This window comes from Haplochromis burtoni, unplaced genomic scaffold (assembly GCF_018398535.1).
Source record: "Haplochromis burtoni strain Fernald_Lab_line unplaced genomic scaffold, NCSU_Asbu1 Contig_172, whole genome shotgun sequence".
In the NCBI taxonomy this organism is placed as follows: Eukaryota; Metazoa; Chordata; class Actinopteri; order Cichliformes; family Cichlidae; genus Haplochromis; species Haplochromis burtoni.
Genome location: NW_024582533.1, coordinates 250804 through 263901, shown reverse-complemented (window position 1 = coordinate 263901; position 13098 = coordinate 250804). Strand labels below are relative to the sequence as shown.

Here is a 13098-nt window from a genome sequence, read left to right as displayed (position 1 = left end):
AATTTGATTTGCATTTATGTAAAATTGACTACTGATTAATTTTGAAATTGGTATCTCGTAGCTTTTCCCACCAGCAGATGGCTCCAGTGCACATCTGCAGCCACCTGGCGTGGCACATGAGAGATCTGCGAATGCAGGTCCAACAGGAGAAGATGTGGCACCACAGGCTCCCGCTCAGACAGCGAGCCCTTCACACGGGCCTGCTGTTCAGGTAACAGTTACCTAAAAAGTTACACACAGAGCTTTTGGGACAAATGAATTTTTGGTGGCGTATTTGTGGGGAAGGCATCCACAACAGTACTCGTTCATGAAGTAATTACACTTAAATTCTCAAGAATAAGTTCCCTGTTAGAAGCATAGGTTGTTTTGTTTCCCCCAACTCACCCCTGCTGTTTTTGATATTTTCACTGGTATCTTGTTTTGTGACCGTAAATCCCATTTTGTTTGGCATTACATGTGTTTTAAAGATGCGTGGTGGAGTTTTCTCCAGACCAAATGCATTTTAAGCACAGTTGTGGATGGGAATTGTAGTCACCCTGCTCTGCGAGCGATGTGGACACCCAAGCTTGTGAATGCGATAACTCGAGAACAAAGACACGTGTTCCCAAACGTAAGTCCTTTACTATTTTCCTTCAATAGGATCCAGCTGCCTCATCCAGCGTTCCCATCAGTCTCGTCCTGAGATTGAGGAATTCCAAGAAGGAGCTCAATGACATCAGATTTGAGTTCATGCCTGGCAGAGGTAGAAATATTTCCAAAGCTCTTTCTTCTCTCTCACGCTCTTCCACTCCAGTCTCTTAACTCTGTTTGTGGTTTATCTTTTCACTCGTGTCCTCAGACTCTGCTGATGGAGTTTCTCAGGAGTTGGTCTCAGCTGGTCTGGTTGATGGAAGGGACTTAGTCATCGGTGAGTACGACAGAGCCCTACATGTTGTGATATTATTGCTATTGCTAAGATAATATGTCAATATTTCTGATTGTTTTGCATTCAATTCTTTCTTTAAACATGGTATCAAGTCTTGCAATTAACCGAAAGCGTTTTAATGCTCATCAGTACTGTAAGGCTTCTTGCAGCCTCAGTGTTCAGAGTTCTCAGGTTCGGTTTAGTGCATCACAGCAGCTGGATGCAAAGTTCACAGTGCAGAATGCAAATCTGTTGAGTTTTTTCATATTGTTCCAGATCGGTTACTCACATCCTTTTGGGTCTTTTCATAAAATCAGCATTTAGGAAACAATCTAACTACTTCTATTAATCACAAATGCCGTTAACATTTGTAGGGTGTCTGTCTTTATGCTCGTCATCGTTGTCATCTTCTCACAACTTCATAGGCTTCTATTACACATCCAAATTAAATTGTGAAAGCTGGTTCCGGCGACCCACGTGTGTTTCCTTCGACGCAGCAGAATGATCTGTATGATGTCTTTGCTGTTCCTTTGCACACGTGGGTAAAGGACATTAGCCACATCCTCAAGGAAAATTTGAGCTGAGCAATAAATCAGAATTGAGCACTGAGGTCTGCAGTGAATGTAGCCTTAGTCTGCTCACAGCTTTCTAACTTTCCTGTCTTTACAGTTGCTGCCAATTTGCAAAAGATTGTTGACGATCCACACAGTAACAAAAATGTGACCTTTAAACTGGTGAGCACACAAACCGAGTTATTTATGAAGAAATGCTGTGACTTTCTGGTACAGATATGTCGCATATTCATTGATTATCACAGTTTGTATGTATGGGGTTAGTATTTCTTCTCAAATATTTAGTAACAACAGTTAGTTTTGTTTTGTTTTTTCTTTTTCCAGGCATCTGGAGTGGAAGAGTCTGAAATTCCCGATGATATTAAACTCATTGGATTTGCGCAGCTCAGTATCAGTTAAGTCCAACCAGAGCCAGATACAAAGGACAGAAATAAATGGTATGGCACAGCTGCATTGTAGTCAATTCCAAAAACCACTTCTGCCAAAGGGAGGAGGAGGAAATGATGAAGAGAAGGAGGCATAAGCCTGGTAGGAGTGTAACACTACTGCAGCATGCACGAGGACCACATTGAGGGGTTCAGTTCATCACAGGAGTCACTCTTGAAAAGTTTACAGTGCGCTTATACGAGGGGGAAGAGATGCAATCAGATATCAGTTCCTATTTTCTTCCGGTTTCCATTCTTTGTCTTCATACACAAGCACAATCCAAGCCGTCTCCTGCCAGTACTGGAAACGATTGCCTTTTATTGTTTTATAAAAAAAAAGCAAACGATTAACTGTGCCACAAAACTCTGAAGTGTCGTGCCACCTTTGTGTGGCACTTTATGATACATTGAAATTAAAAAGCAAGTTCAGCCTTAGTTACTTTAGACCTTACCAGTGTAACTGGTGGTAGTTTGTGTACTCTGTGTATTTCACATGTACGCCTAAGAAAATCCCTGTGATATCGATACAGATATGTCGTAGCATAGGTTTTTTGTTTTTGTTTTTTATGGAAGTCCATAAATTCCGATGAACTTTTACCTACTATGTCAAAAAGGATCCAGCCCGAGGCAGTGTGATCAGCTCTCTCCTCCGCAGTATCTGTGGTGGTTTTGTCAAAACATAACCAAGGATTTTAAGCTCTAACTGCACTGCTTAAATCAACTGTAGCCCCTCTGTCCCACACCAACACTCACAGTGCCACACTCGGTCAGTTGGCATTTATCCCAAGGTATTAAAGACATTATTTTCACAGGTTGAGGGAATGCCTGATATTCTTGTACTATGCAATAGCTGTTTTCTTTTCACGGTATGTGGTCACTGGTTACTAATCATTTCCTTTGTGTTGGATACATTTTCTTTCTTTTTTCGTACCTCATAAGGAGTTCATAACGAGTCAACCAGCCAAACTGACATCGCTAAGGGCCCATTGTAAGATTTAACATTCATATCCACAAACACGGGTAATGACTGCTTCTTTTTTTTTATTCCCCTTTAAGTTGTCATCGAATCTCGCAATAGCTGATTTAACAGCTCTTACAATTCCCAGATGCTGGTTTTGAGTGCTGATGAACTTCTGTAAAGGTGCGCGTACTCATATGAAGCTTAGAAGGGGAAGACAGCTAGCCATGCAGATAGCTATTGGCTTATTTGCCTCCACCCCAGTACAATGGAGATGAATGGGATTCTGCTTTCAAGCACTGATTGATTGCATTGCTGCTTCATCAGTGGCTGGCATGAAATTTACTACATGTGTATACTTATATATTCTGTGCACACTCGTGGTCCTCAAAGTTTTTATTTTCTTGGTCAAATGTTTTGGCATCACCTCGATTGGCACGAGAGTTTACAAAGCAGCTGCTCGGCATTCTTGTTTTGTTTAAATGATCTCAGACCACTATACATTGGATTGTCACTAAATTTGGCACAGGTATTAAGGACTCCTTGTCCGCTTTGCTCCCGGTCTTTTCCTCTTGTTTCACTATCTGGTCCAAATTTCAGTTTGTCTGGTACTTAATGTTTTAACACGAACACTCATCACAAACACACTGAGAAGGTGAGCATGGTCGATACACTTGTTAAAAACATGTTAGAATGTGCGGTGAAGGTGTCACCATAATACTGGTAATGACTATGTTTAAAATGTTTTAAAAATACACACTTGTGATGTAAATAATTGCAGCTTTGCTCAGTTATTTTGCAGATTCTTTCTACTTCCCTACACTCGTATTTTGAGTCTTACTCATTTGCCAAAACACAATAAATCAATGACAGCATTATCTTGGTTTGTTTTGTTTTTTTCCCCCCACAAATTTCTTTAAAGCTAGCAACCTTTTAAAAATCATTGGAAGCTTTTGTCGTCACTGGGCAAGTTGTTTCAGTACTGTAGTGTCTTTGCTTTATGAACACCAAGTCACTCATCACTCCCAGTGTAGCTCTGTGGTGGTTTTGGACCATGTGCAGAGGGCTGTGACACAGCTCTTAGTTCAAGGACTGATGTAAATGGTGTATGTTAACATGTTGTAACTGTACATATGATGGCAACTCCACGCACTGTCGCACAGACATGAGGTTTGTATGTAATGATGTCGTTGCATTGACTGTTGAAGTGTACATGTCAGATTAAAGGAACATATTACTTGTAAATATTGATTAAAGGCAAACAGATAGAGACTCATGTTCAGCACGCAGAATTCAGTTTGTTTTTGTAGTGTTTTCCACTGTTGGCCTTTGCCTGAGCATCACTAATCATGTGTGGATTATTCAGTTGGTTCATATGTTAACATGCAGATTTTTTTTTAAATTACATTGGGCTTGAAGTCACACTCTGCGTTGATGTCATGATATGTAGTGTTTCCTCATGGAAGCCAGTTACAGGCTGATTGATAGATAATTTTAACTAGACGATGAATGGCACAGGTTACCCTACCCTCTGTGTGTGTATGTGTGATTTGGTCATTAAATGGTTGCTTATCAAAGACTTTCTAAACATCTTCCTTATCGTTTACTTTTTAAAAGTCATTCTGCCTCTTATGAGGGCACTCAGTGATTAGTATTATTTTTAATCAATTGATTGGCAAGTATGTATGAACTTTGTTTTACAGATCAGTACCTATATTTTTGAAAAAAAATATACGCTTAATCATAAAATGTGTATATCCACCCATGCTTAGTTTGAAGAGTATTTGTGATGAGATGCAATGGTGATTTACCAGTTTGATACATTGTCAGTAAATTTCAGCACATGCAAGCTGATTGTTTTTTTTTTTTGTTTTTTTTATTTTAGCTGTTGAATAAAGTTACATGATGGTATTCAATGAGTGTTGATGCTTTTATTTAAAGTGTCCTGTCTTTTAGTAGCACTGGGTTTTCATACACTCACACCCACCAAAATAGAACTGTTAATGAGTGGGGGGAGGGGATGAGTTCCTACACACAGCAACTTAGACATTGCCATGTTATACTATGTTTCATATAATGTAATGACTGAAACAACACTAATAGAAATGATTAAATAAACAGATAAACACATGAACAAGAGCCTATAGAGATTTATAGAGCATGTCTTGGAAAAGCAAAATGAGATTGGCACAATCGTGCCATCAGACACCTAATTCTGATTGGAAAAGCTCCCAGCACTTTTTTATTTTATTTGATTTTTTTTTCAAGTAAAACAAAATTTTCTTCCTTTCCAGCTTTTTTCTTTTCTTTTCTTCAATTTTTTAAATGTGAAAGCTGGTCTCTTTCAAACGCTTACTCTTTTTGGTTACATGAAGTTTTGTATTGTAGTTTTCATTTTATTCAGTCAGATCCAGAGACACTGCAGCACAGACTGGATCCTGAGTGCGGGTCGTAACCTGACAGAGGAGCAGCTCGATGTGAGGGTGGGACCTTCAGCAGGTGTTCTATCGTTTTCATATTTTATTATCTCTTTGGTGCATTTCCTTCATGCAGCAGCTTGTCACAGTTCAAAACCTTTAGACACGATAAATAGAAATGAAACAAAAATATTAAACACTGCTAAATTTAAAAAAAAAATCTGTAGAAACTAATTATTAGGTGATCCACATTCATATAAAAAATTAATAACAAAACAATGAATTTAGTGTGTTTTTTGTGATTCCCATGTTTTAATCATATAAAGAGACCATTAGTGATAATAATGATAATTATTATTATTATTATCATTACATATTTACATATCATTACATAAACAAAAAAACCCAAACTCATTAAAAAGCTGTTTTGTTGTTGTTTTTGTTTTTAGGTGTTTTTGTCGTTTCTAACTTGGAACTAGAAAATTTTGAACACTTAAGAGTTTCATAAATGATTCTTTGAGTAATTGTTTTCTGACTGCAGGTGTTTCTAGAAACTGGTCTCATGAAGAAACGAATAAAAATCATACATTACCCAGAGAAACTACAATCAGTACCAGTGTGCTGCTGTCCTGAGGTAGCAGCCATTTCCTAATAGTAAAAAATGAGTGTTGGTAGATAAGTGGCTCAGAAGGATGCCAGTCAAAGACAGATAAATGTGTTCAGTTATCCCAACTTTTCTTTATCCGTTAATTTCTTTATGCAAAAGTGTGATACCCAAAGCAAGCGTAGAACAAATGTTCCTTTAAAACCATCAACAATGTCTGCATTTAATGCGTTTTCCTACTGAAAATATTTTCAGTTTTAGAAATGTGAGTTGTTACCTCCAGGAGCCCTTTGACAGCTTCTTATCAGGTGGTAAACAAGCCAATAATACTTTAAATGGGCTGTCACTGCTATATTTACCATGGAAGTTACACATTTACATGTGGACTGATGTAGTCTGCTGAGTTTTATATTCAGCAGTTATCTCTGTGTTTTAAAGGTGCAGTTAGATGTATATTTTTTTTCCTGTGGAAGGGCTAGCTAACAGCCAGTGTTATCCTTTCTATAAAGGAAGTGTGTCCTAGATTCTTCCCAGGGTTTGGAACAGTGGCTGAAGTTTGATTTATTTGAACGGATCCATCTGTGTGTTCCTCAAACAGCACTTCAAAGGAAGTGTGATCTGGTGTATAGATTAGTGCCCCTAAATATGTTTGCATTTAATTGCCAACAACAGTGCAAGGTCCTCCTTTTTGTACATGTCATAACTTTTTAAATAGTTTTAGATTTAAAAAGATTGATTTTTTACAGGTTCACATAAAAATGGCAGGTTTTTGATTTACCGTACGTATATGTATCCTTCAATAAAAGCCAGACAGTCACATATGTATACTGTAGTCATGCATGCATTGATCTGTTATCTATATAACTGGTCTTTTATCTTTTACATCTGTGTTGTGTGCCTTGGTATACCTTGACCCATGTTTAGACTGGATCTGTTTCTGTATCTTTAGCTTCTTCTGTTGTTTTCTACATCAAATTAAAAGGAAGGACAGTCAAAAGAGATGGAGATGAGACTGAATAAGACAAAAAATGCATTTTAAAAAGAAGAAAGGGAAGCAAACTTTTATTGCTCAATGACCTTTTGAATGTTTCTGCAGACCACGGCATGATAAGACCATTTTATTATCGAGTGTACAATAACTTTTACAGCATCTCCACCTTACATAACACATCTGCTTGTTTTGTTATGTAAGAGCACTGGGTCAGGTTTTATAAGAAGGAATATTATAAAACTTAGCGGATGATCTATTAAGCTATCTGCAAGGTGTCTTACTGTAAGTTATATACTGCACTGTCACTTATGTTTCTAACTCACAGGGTCTTTCCCTACAACATACAGCACCTTGAAGCGACTATTGTTATAAATTGGCTCTATATAAATAAATTTGAATGGAATTGAATTGGATTGTTGGAAATAGCAAATTAAACTGAATTAAGGCGTCGGGATTGGGTCTGTTATTGAAATTTGCCACATTGCCAAAGCTCTTGTAATTGCTGAAGGTTTTTGGTGACCACACTCAGAGGAAACTAATTAAACAAAGTGAAATGAACAAAAGGCTCATGTCAGGTTAAACTATCATCTCCATCAGTGAGAGGAGTTTTCTCTATAAAATGAAATGTCTGATGAACTGCTGTCTCATCCTTCCTGAAATACATGATCTGGGGTTTAAACATTAATAGGCACTGTTTAAAGGTCGTCGTCGGCCAGCATCTCTAAAGTGAAAGAAGGCGCCCTGAAAATGGCTGATTTCGGGGAGATTCTGCGGAGTATGGGGGAGTTTGGGTTATTTCAGAAGATCACCCTTTTTGCTCTCAGCTTCCCTAATGTTATTCTGCCTTTCCACTTTGCCAGTGTACTTTTTATCCAGTCAGATCCAGACAGACGCTGCAACACAGACTGGATACTCAATGCTGCTCCTAACCTGACCACAGAGGAGCAGCTTAACCTGACCGTGCCTCGGGAGGAGGATGGGACCTTCAGCAGATGTCGGATGTTCGTCCCAGTGGACTGGGACATCGGTGCCATCAGGGAGTACGGGCTCAATGAGACTACAAGGTGCCAGAGTGGATGGGTGTATGGGAACATGTTGTATGAAGCCACCATAGTCACTGATGTAGGTCTTGGTCTTTTATAATGTAAATAATGTGAACTTTTATGAATGAATGTCAGTAATATGGGTTATTTTTCTCCCCAGTTTGATCTAGTCTGTGACCGGGCTAGTTTGTTGGAGACAGCACAAACTGTCCTAATGGCTGGCATCCTTGTTGGCTGTCTCTTATTTGGACCTTTTGCAGAGTCGTAAGTAAATACTTGTAGTGTTAACATTTGGATTTTTTTATTTATTTATTTTTTGGTGCATTTGTTATATTTTTGTCACTTAATGTGAAACATCAACTAAATATTTAATTTGTCCAGAGGAGACAAAGTGAATTAAGGGATCTTATCTGTTGCAGGTTTGGTCGAAAAAGAGCATGTCAAATCCCAGCTGTTGTAATGGTGATATTTACTGTCACAACTGGATTATCGCCTAACTTCTACTTTTATCTGGCATCCCAGTTCATGGCGGGAGTTTGCTATGGGGGATATCGACTTAATGGCGTTATCCTGGGTAAAGTATTATCCCTTTCTTATCGTACTTTGTGTCAAACAGGTATATAAGTCTGATTTATATTGAAACTCACAGACTTATATCTTAGCTGTTGTTTGATAGCAATACATGTTTAAGTAAAAACTATATTTATAATGCTTATATTCAGTATGAAAAGGTTATGTCATAGCAGGTAGTTGAGAAGCTCCCTGGTTGCAAAGCACCAGCTTTGGAAGCAATTTGAGTTGGTAATTGTCTTAAATATGTCTGAATTAAACGTTGTTATCAGTGCATGTTATAAAAGTAGTATACGATAACAGATAAAAAACATTTTTCCTCACTAAAAATTGAAACAGAAAATTTGCTGACTTCTGATTAATTTTGGGGAGGTCTTCATTGTTACTGTGCACGGTGAAAGTTGACCTTGAAAGAAAATAAAATAAACCATATTGAGTAATAGATCATATGAAAGGGCATAGAGAGAGTTGTACACCACTCTTTTTATTTTTTCAGTATAGCACCCAACAACGTCCCAATGATGCCAGTTAACAAAAATCCCATACTGCAGGAATATGTATTAAAATCTCAAGTTTTTACAGCCTGTAGAAACCATATGTTTCAGTCAGTTCTTCTCCATTAATACTGATAAAGATAATAAAATACACCATTTTAGTATGTAATGCTTCAAGGTCATAGGTCAAAGGTCAGGGTCATACAAATTAGGAAAAAGCTTCAGCTTCCATTTGATCATCTCCAAACTTTCAAGTAATATATTAGTCATTGGGGGACATAAGTGCAGTCAACATTTCTCTTGTGCAATAATTGAATGGTTAATTGATAAATGAATTGTTTAAAAAAAATGTATCACTGACTTTATATTTATTAATTTATTATACTTCCCTCTTTTTAAACTGTACTGATGTTTTTTATATTTTTATTTTTTATATGTTTCTTATATGGTCCCTTTTTATCGGTTTAAAAGTTGTTTTCTGACTTGAGCTCTATAGTACTGGTAATAATTTGTTATTCATTCTTTTTTCAATTAATGATTTTTTAGAACATTATTTGACAGCATTTTACCTTTTGTCTGCATTCAGGGCTCTGTAATTCCTGTCAACATTGTCTTTTGACCTTTTTTTAAAAAAAAATTAAATAAAAAAATGTTATAGCCACTGAATGGATCGGGGTGTCCAATCGTTCATGGGGGGCATGTGTGACTCAGCTATGTGGTGCAGTTGGACAGTGCCTCCTCGCTGGAATGATCTACTTTGTACGAAACTGGAGACTGGCTCAGCTGATCACGGCAGCTCCACTTGCATTGGTTGCTATTTATATATGGTGTGCATTAACTCTCTCATTATGCCATCCCTTATGACTGGTACATTTGAATTTATTAAGTGCCACTGGCCTGTTTTGGACAGGTTTATCCCGGAGTCAGCCAGGTGGTTGCTGGGCACTGGAAGGACAACGGAGGCTAAACAGCTAATCAAAAAAGCTGCAGCCATCAACAAGCGCACGGTTCCAAACTATCTGCTGGACCAGGTACCCTTCACAACATTCACTTCCCTTTGTATCGAGGCTTGAAAGGAATATTACACGTAGCAATAATAAAAGCTGCTATGTAATAAAATATTAGCAGTACAATGAGCAAATGATGGGTAATGATGGACTCTAATAAAGTAAGCATACTAGAACCACAAGGACACTGTGTCAACTTCTGAGGCCAAAGTTGCATTAGAAAGATAATAATTTAATGGACTGTGATGCAGTAAGTCAGACTTACATTTGTAAGGCTGTAGGATTAAATGATTGCTAACATGAGCAATGTTAGCATGATGTTGTGCTCACCCCTGTGCATTACAGATTATTGTGAAAGACCCTGAGAAAAAGGGAGGCATAAAAACTCTTATCCAATCAGCTGTGCTTAGGAAATATTTCTTTACCATAACACTGGCATGGTAAGTTGTATTTTACACCTATCTGCTCTACTGAGCCTTTAAGTGTCAGATCAAGTTTTGTGCAACTTGTATTTGAAATCCATCTCTGTCTTTCCCCAGGTTCTCGCTGAATGTTGCCTACTTCTGCCTTTCATTCAGTGTGGGAAAACTTGGCTTGAACATCTTCGTGACTCAGGCAGTATTTGGCCTGTCTGAAATACCAGCTCATATTCTGAGCATCTGGCTGCTGGAAGCAGTGGGAAGAAAACCATCTCTCATGGCAACACTTCTAATTGGAGGATTGTTGTGTCTCTTAATGCTAGCGGTTCCTCAAGGTAGAGCTCCTCAGATGTATTCACTCAGGACTGTTGTTTTGTTGGTTTGTTTGTTCTGTCCCAACTCTGCTCAGATCAGCTGGTTGTTGTGTTAGCTGCTTACAAAGCACCTGTGTTGCCAAAAAGGAAGTTGCAGGTTGCTCTCTGGTGGACAGTCTATGAGATGTCAATATTCCCCGCAAATACCTCTAAACCACAACATGGCAGAAGGGTGTTTCTTGTGTCTCTTCTTTACTTGTTTAATTTTCACTCACTGGCTGTTATAAATGCTGATATCTATAAATCGGCTCATAGCTAATAATGCTGGCCCATCAATACATGGTCCAAGCTATATGTATTTGTTTATTTGTTTTCCTCTGATATTGTCTGTTTTTAGATGGTAGTGCCATTCAGTCATCTCACGATACTAAACACTAAAGGGCTTCTAACTGTCATGATAAAATACAGGTGTAACTTTGCAAGTAACAAAAGTCATCTGTTAAACCATAAGTGGGTCTCTGTGGTAAAGCCTAAACTAAAATCTGCTGACGGGAGTGAAACTCCTGCAGCAACACACAGACCTGATAAAATGGAAATAATGAAGCAGCTATCATGAGCTCCATCCTGAAATCTTTGGAAGGTCATTGAGTGCAAACTTACAGCTGTGGAAACCCAGTACAGTTACAAAACTGTGAAAGAGATGGGGGACAAGTGAATTTGTAAGTCACAGATTCCAAGAAATGGGCCTGGACCCTTTTTGCTGATTTACAGACAGACCTGTGGGTTCTTAAATTTCTCTAAAATTATTATGTGAATGATGAAGGAAATATGAATTAGCTGCTTCTGAAAGCAGTAAACTTAATCTGTCAGTCTGTTTCAGGTTATGCTGTTGCTGTTACTGCGTTAGCAACCTGTGGACGTTTTCTCACTAACTGGGCAGGCTCCGTATGCAATGTGTATGTTCAGGAGCTGTTTCCAACATCTTTTCGGTGAGCTGAGTCTCTCTCTCTCTCCTTGCCATTGCAGCCATAATGTTAGTGTGGCTCTCAAACTCTCTAGTCCTTAAAATATACATTCTTGTTTCAGACAAACAGCTTCTGGTTTGGGCTCTATTGTGTATCGAACTGGTGGTCTGATATCTCCACCAGTCAACATGTTGGCCATCTACCACTGGTCCATACCAATCATAGTCTACAGCAGCCTTACACTCATCAGTGGAGCTCTTGCCTTCTTGCTTCCTGAGACCAGAAGAAAAGAGCTTCCAGACTCAACTGATGAAGCTGAAGCCAATGGGTAATTAAGCTGCAAGCGAGGCGGCAAACTCTTCAAACAATTTCTATAGTTTTAACCTCTCTGTTTTCCTTTTCCCTGCAGGATGAAGACTATGGAGAGGAACCAAAGTGGATCAAACTTACCTCCACAAAGCAAATCAACTAAGCTGTAATCTGAATATTTCAGTTGCTTCCTGTTTTGTTGCAGCACACAACAAACACACAAGCTGGCAAACGCTTGATTGAAAACTTGATTTTTAAAAGTCAAGTCTCTCTTGATAGTGTTACTGTTTTTCTCATATACCTTAGCAGCAATAACTTGAAGTAGAGCAGGGCAATATGGCCAAAAATATTTATCACGATATATATTTGAGCGATAACGATATAACCGACGATATAATTGATGCGAGACAAAATACAACTCCACAACATTACTAGCGCAAAAAGACAACCTTCCATTTATTTTCACTTAAACAAGAAGCTGGTTTTTATGTACATTAAAAGCTTTATAAAAATGTAACAGTGCAAATGCAAATTCCTTGCTGAAAGTTTAACCAAAAGGCATTTCCAGTAGAAATGGGCTGACATATCCTGAGCATATGTATAATATCCACTGAAGTTAAAAAGAGGTGCTTTGCAACATTAAACTGCAGTGTGCAGTACATATTTTTCGGACCATAAGGTGCACGGGATTATAAGGCACATTAAGCGAAACAAAGCAGTCAGATAAATCAAACTTTATTAAACTCATTCTTCTTGCTTCCTCCACTTCTGTACCATTGATTTATTAATGAATGAATTCTGCTCTATTCCCATGTTGTTGCAGTATATTAATGACTAACCTTGTATTGTGGATGGATTATCTCAGTTGTTCTCCTGACTGAAGTTTGGTCCGTTTACAGCATCCTGCCATGCGATGTCTCTAGCTATCAGGAACTTTAACGTTAACTTTTATAAGTGGAAAAGTGTTAGTGTTCGTCCTCCAGCTTCAGTGTTTATGTTATGCTAACATAGCTGTGTCGCTAGCGGTCAGGTAGCACATCATTATATACCAGCTAGCCCAACCTCAGTAACCCTACAAACGTCACTGCTGTTTAGTTTCCTGTCTT

At 38.3% G+C, this 13098-nt stretch overlaps 3 protein-coding genes across 5 annotated transcripts in view; all 3 read left to right on the top strand.

The window, feature by feature from the left end:
* Nucleotides 1-4770, top strand: part of oxsr1a (oxidative stress responsive kinase 1a) — a 10986-nt gene extending 6216 nt beyond the window's left edge. For both annotated transcript variants that reach the window (XM_042225476.1, XM_005933683.3), the window contains 5 exons: nucleotides 62-211; nucleotides 640-742; nucleotides 839-907; nucleotides 1574-1638; nucleotides 1801-4770. In XM_042225476.1, the coding sequence (XP_042081410.1) occupies nucleotides 62-211; nucleotides 640-742; nucleotides 839-907; nucleotides 1574-1638; nucleotides 1801-1875 (462 nt within the window). In that variant the 3' untranslated portion in view covers nucleotides 1876-4770. The remainder of the gene's footprint in view (nucleotides 1-61; nucleotides 212-639; nucleotides 743-838; nucleotides 908-1573; nucleotides 1639-1800) is intronic.
* Nucleotides 4771-7613: 2843 nt separating this feature from the next.
* Nucleotides 7614-8538, top strand: LOC121815282 (solute carrier family 22 member 14-like). Its single transcript, XM_042225473.1, has 4 exons — nucleotides 7614-7993; nucleotides 8075-8178; nucleotides 8334-8488; nucleotides 8531-8538. The coding sequence occupies exons 1-4, from the start codon at nucleotides 7619-7621 to the stop codon at nucleotides 8536-8538; spliced, it is 642 nt and encodes a 213-aa protein (XP_042081407.1). The 5' UTR covers nucleotides 7614-7618.
* A 1117-nt stretch (nucleotides 8539-9655) lies between these two features.
* On the top strand, nucleotides 9656-12351 carry LOC102297114 (solute carrier family 22 member 13-like). 2 transcript variants are annotated; one of them, XM_042225451.1, is made up of 7 exons: nucleotides 9656-9805; nucleotides 9889-10009; nucleotides 10331-10425; nucleotides 10525-10739; nucleotides 11599-11707; nucleotides 11805-12011; nucleotides 12093-12351. In XM_042225451.1, exons 1-7 carry the CDS (start codon nucleotides 9726-9728, stop codon nucleotides 12160-12162), a joined length of 897 nt encoding a protein of 298 aa, XP_042081385.1. In that variant the 5' UTR covers nucleotides 9656-9725; the 3' UTR covers nucleotides 12163-12351. The 2 variants fall into 2 exon arrangements, with proteins under 2 accessions (XP_042081385.1, XP_042081384.1); XM_042225450.1 differs by having other exon boundaries at nucleotides 9755-10009.
* Nucleotides 12352-13098: the final 747 nt, after the last annotated feature.

Bases quoted from the DNA above. Each gene is read 5' to 3' on its own strand.
- LOC121815282 (XM_042225473.1), top strand. From the start codon at position 7,619: ATGGCTGATTTCGGGGAGATTCTGCGGAGTATGGGGGAGTTTGGGTTA. The intron at 7,994-8,074 runs GTAGGTCTTGGT...TTTTCTCCCCAG, and splicing joins AAGCCACCATAGTCACTGAT to TTTGATCTAGTCTGTGACCG. The intron at 8,179-8,333 runs GTAAGTAAATAC...TATCTGTTGCAG, and splicing joins TTTGGACCTTTTGCAGAGTC to GTTTGGTCGAAAAAGAGCAT.
- LOC102297114 (XM_042225450.1), top strand. From the start codon at position 9,803: ATGGTGTGCATTAACTCTCTCATTATGCCATCCCTTATGACTGGTACA. The intron at 10,426-10,524 runs GTAAGTTGTATT...GTCTTTCCCCAG, and splicing joins TTTACCATAACACTGGCATG to GTTCTCGCTGAATGTTGCCT. The intron at 12,012-12,092 runs GTAATTAAGCTG...TTTTCCCTGCAG, and splicing joins GATGAAGCTGAAGCCAATGG to GATGAAGACTATGGAGAGGA.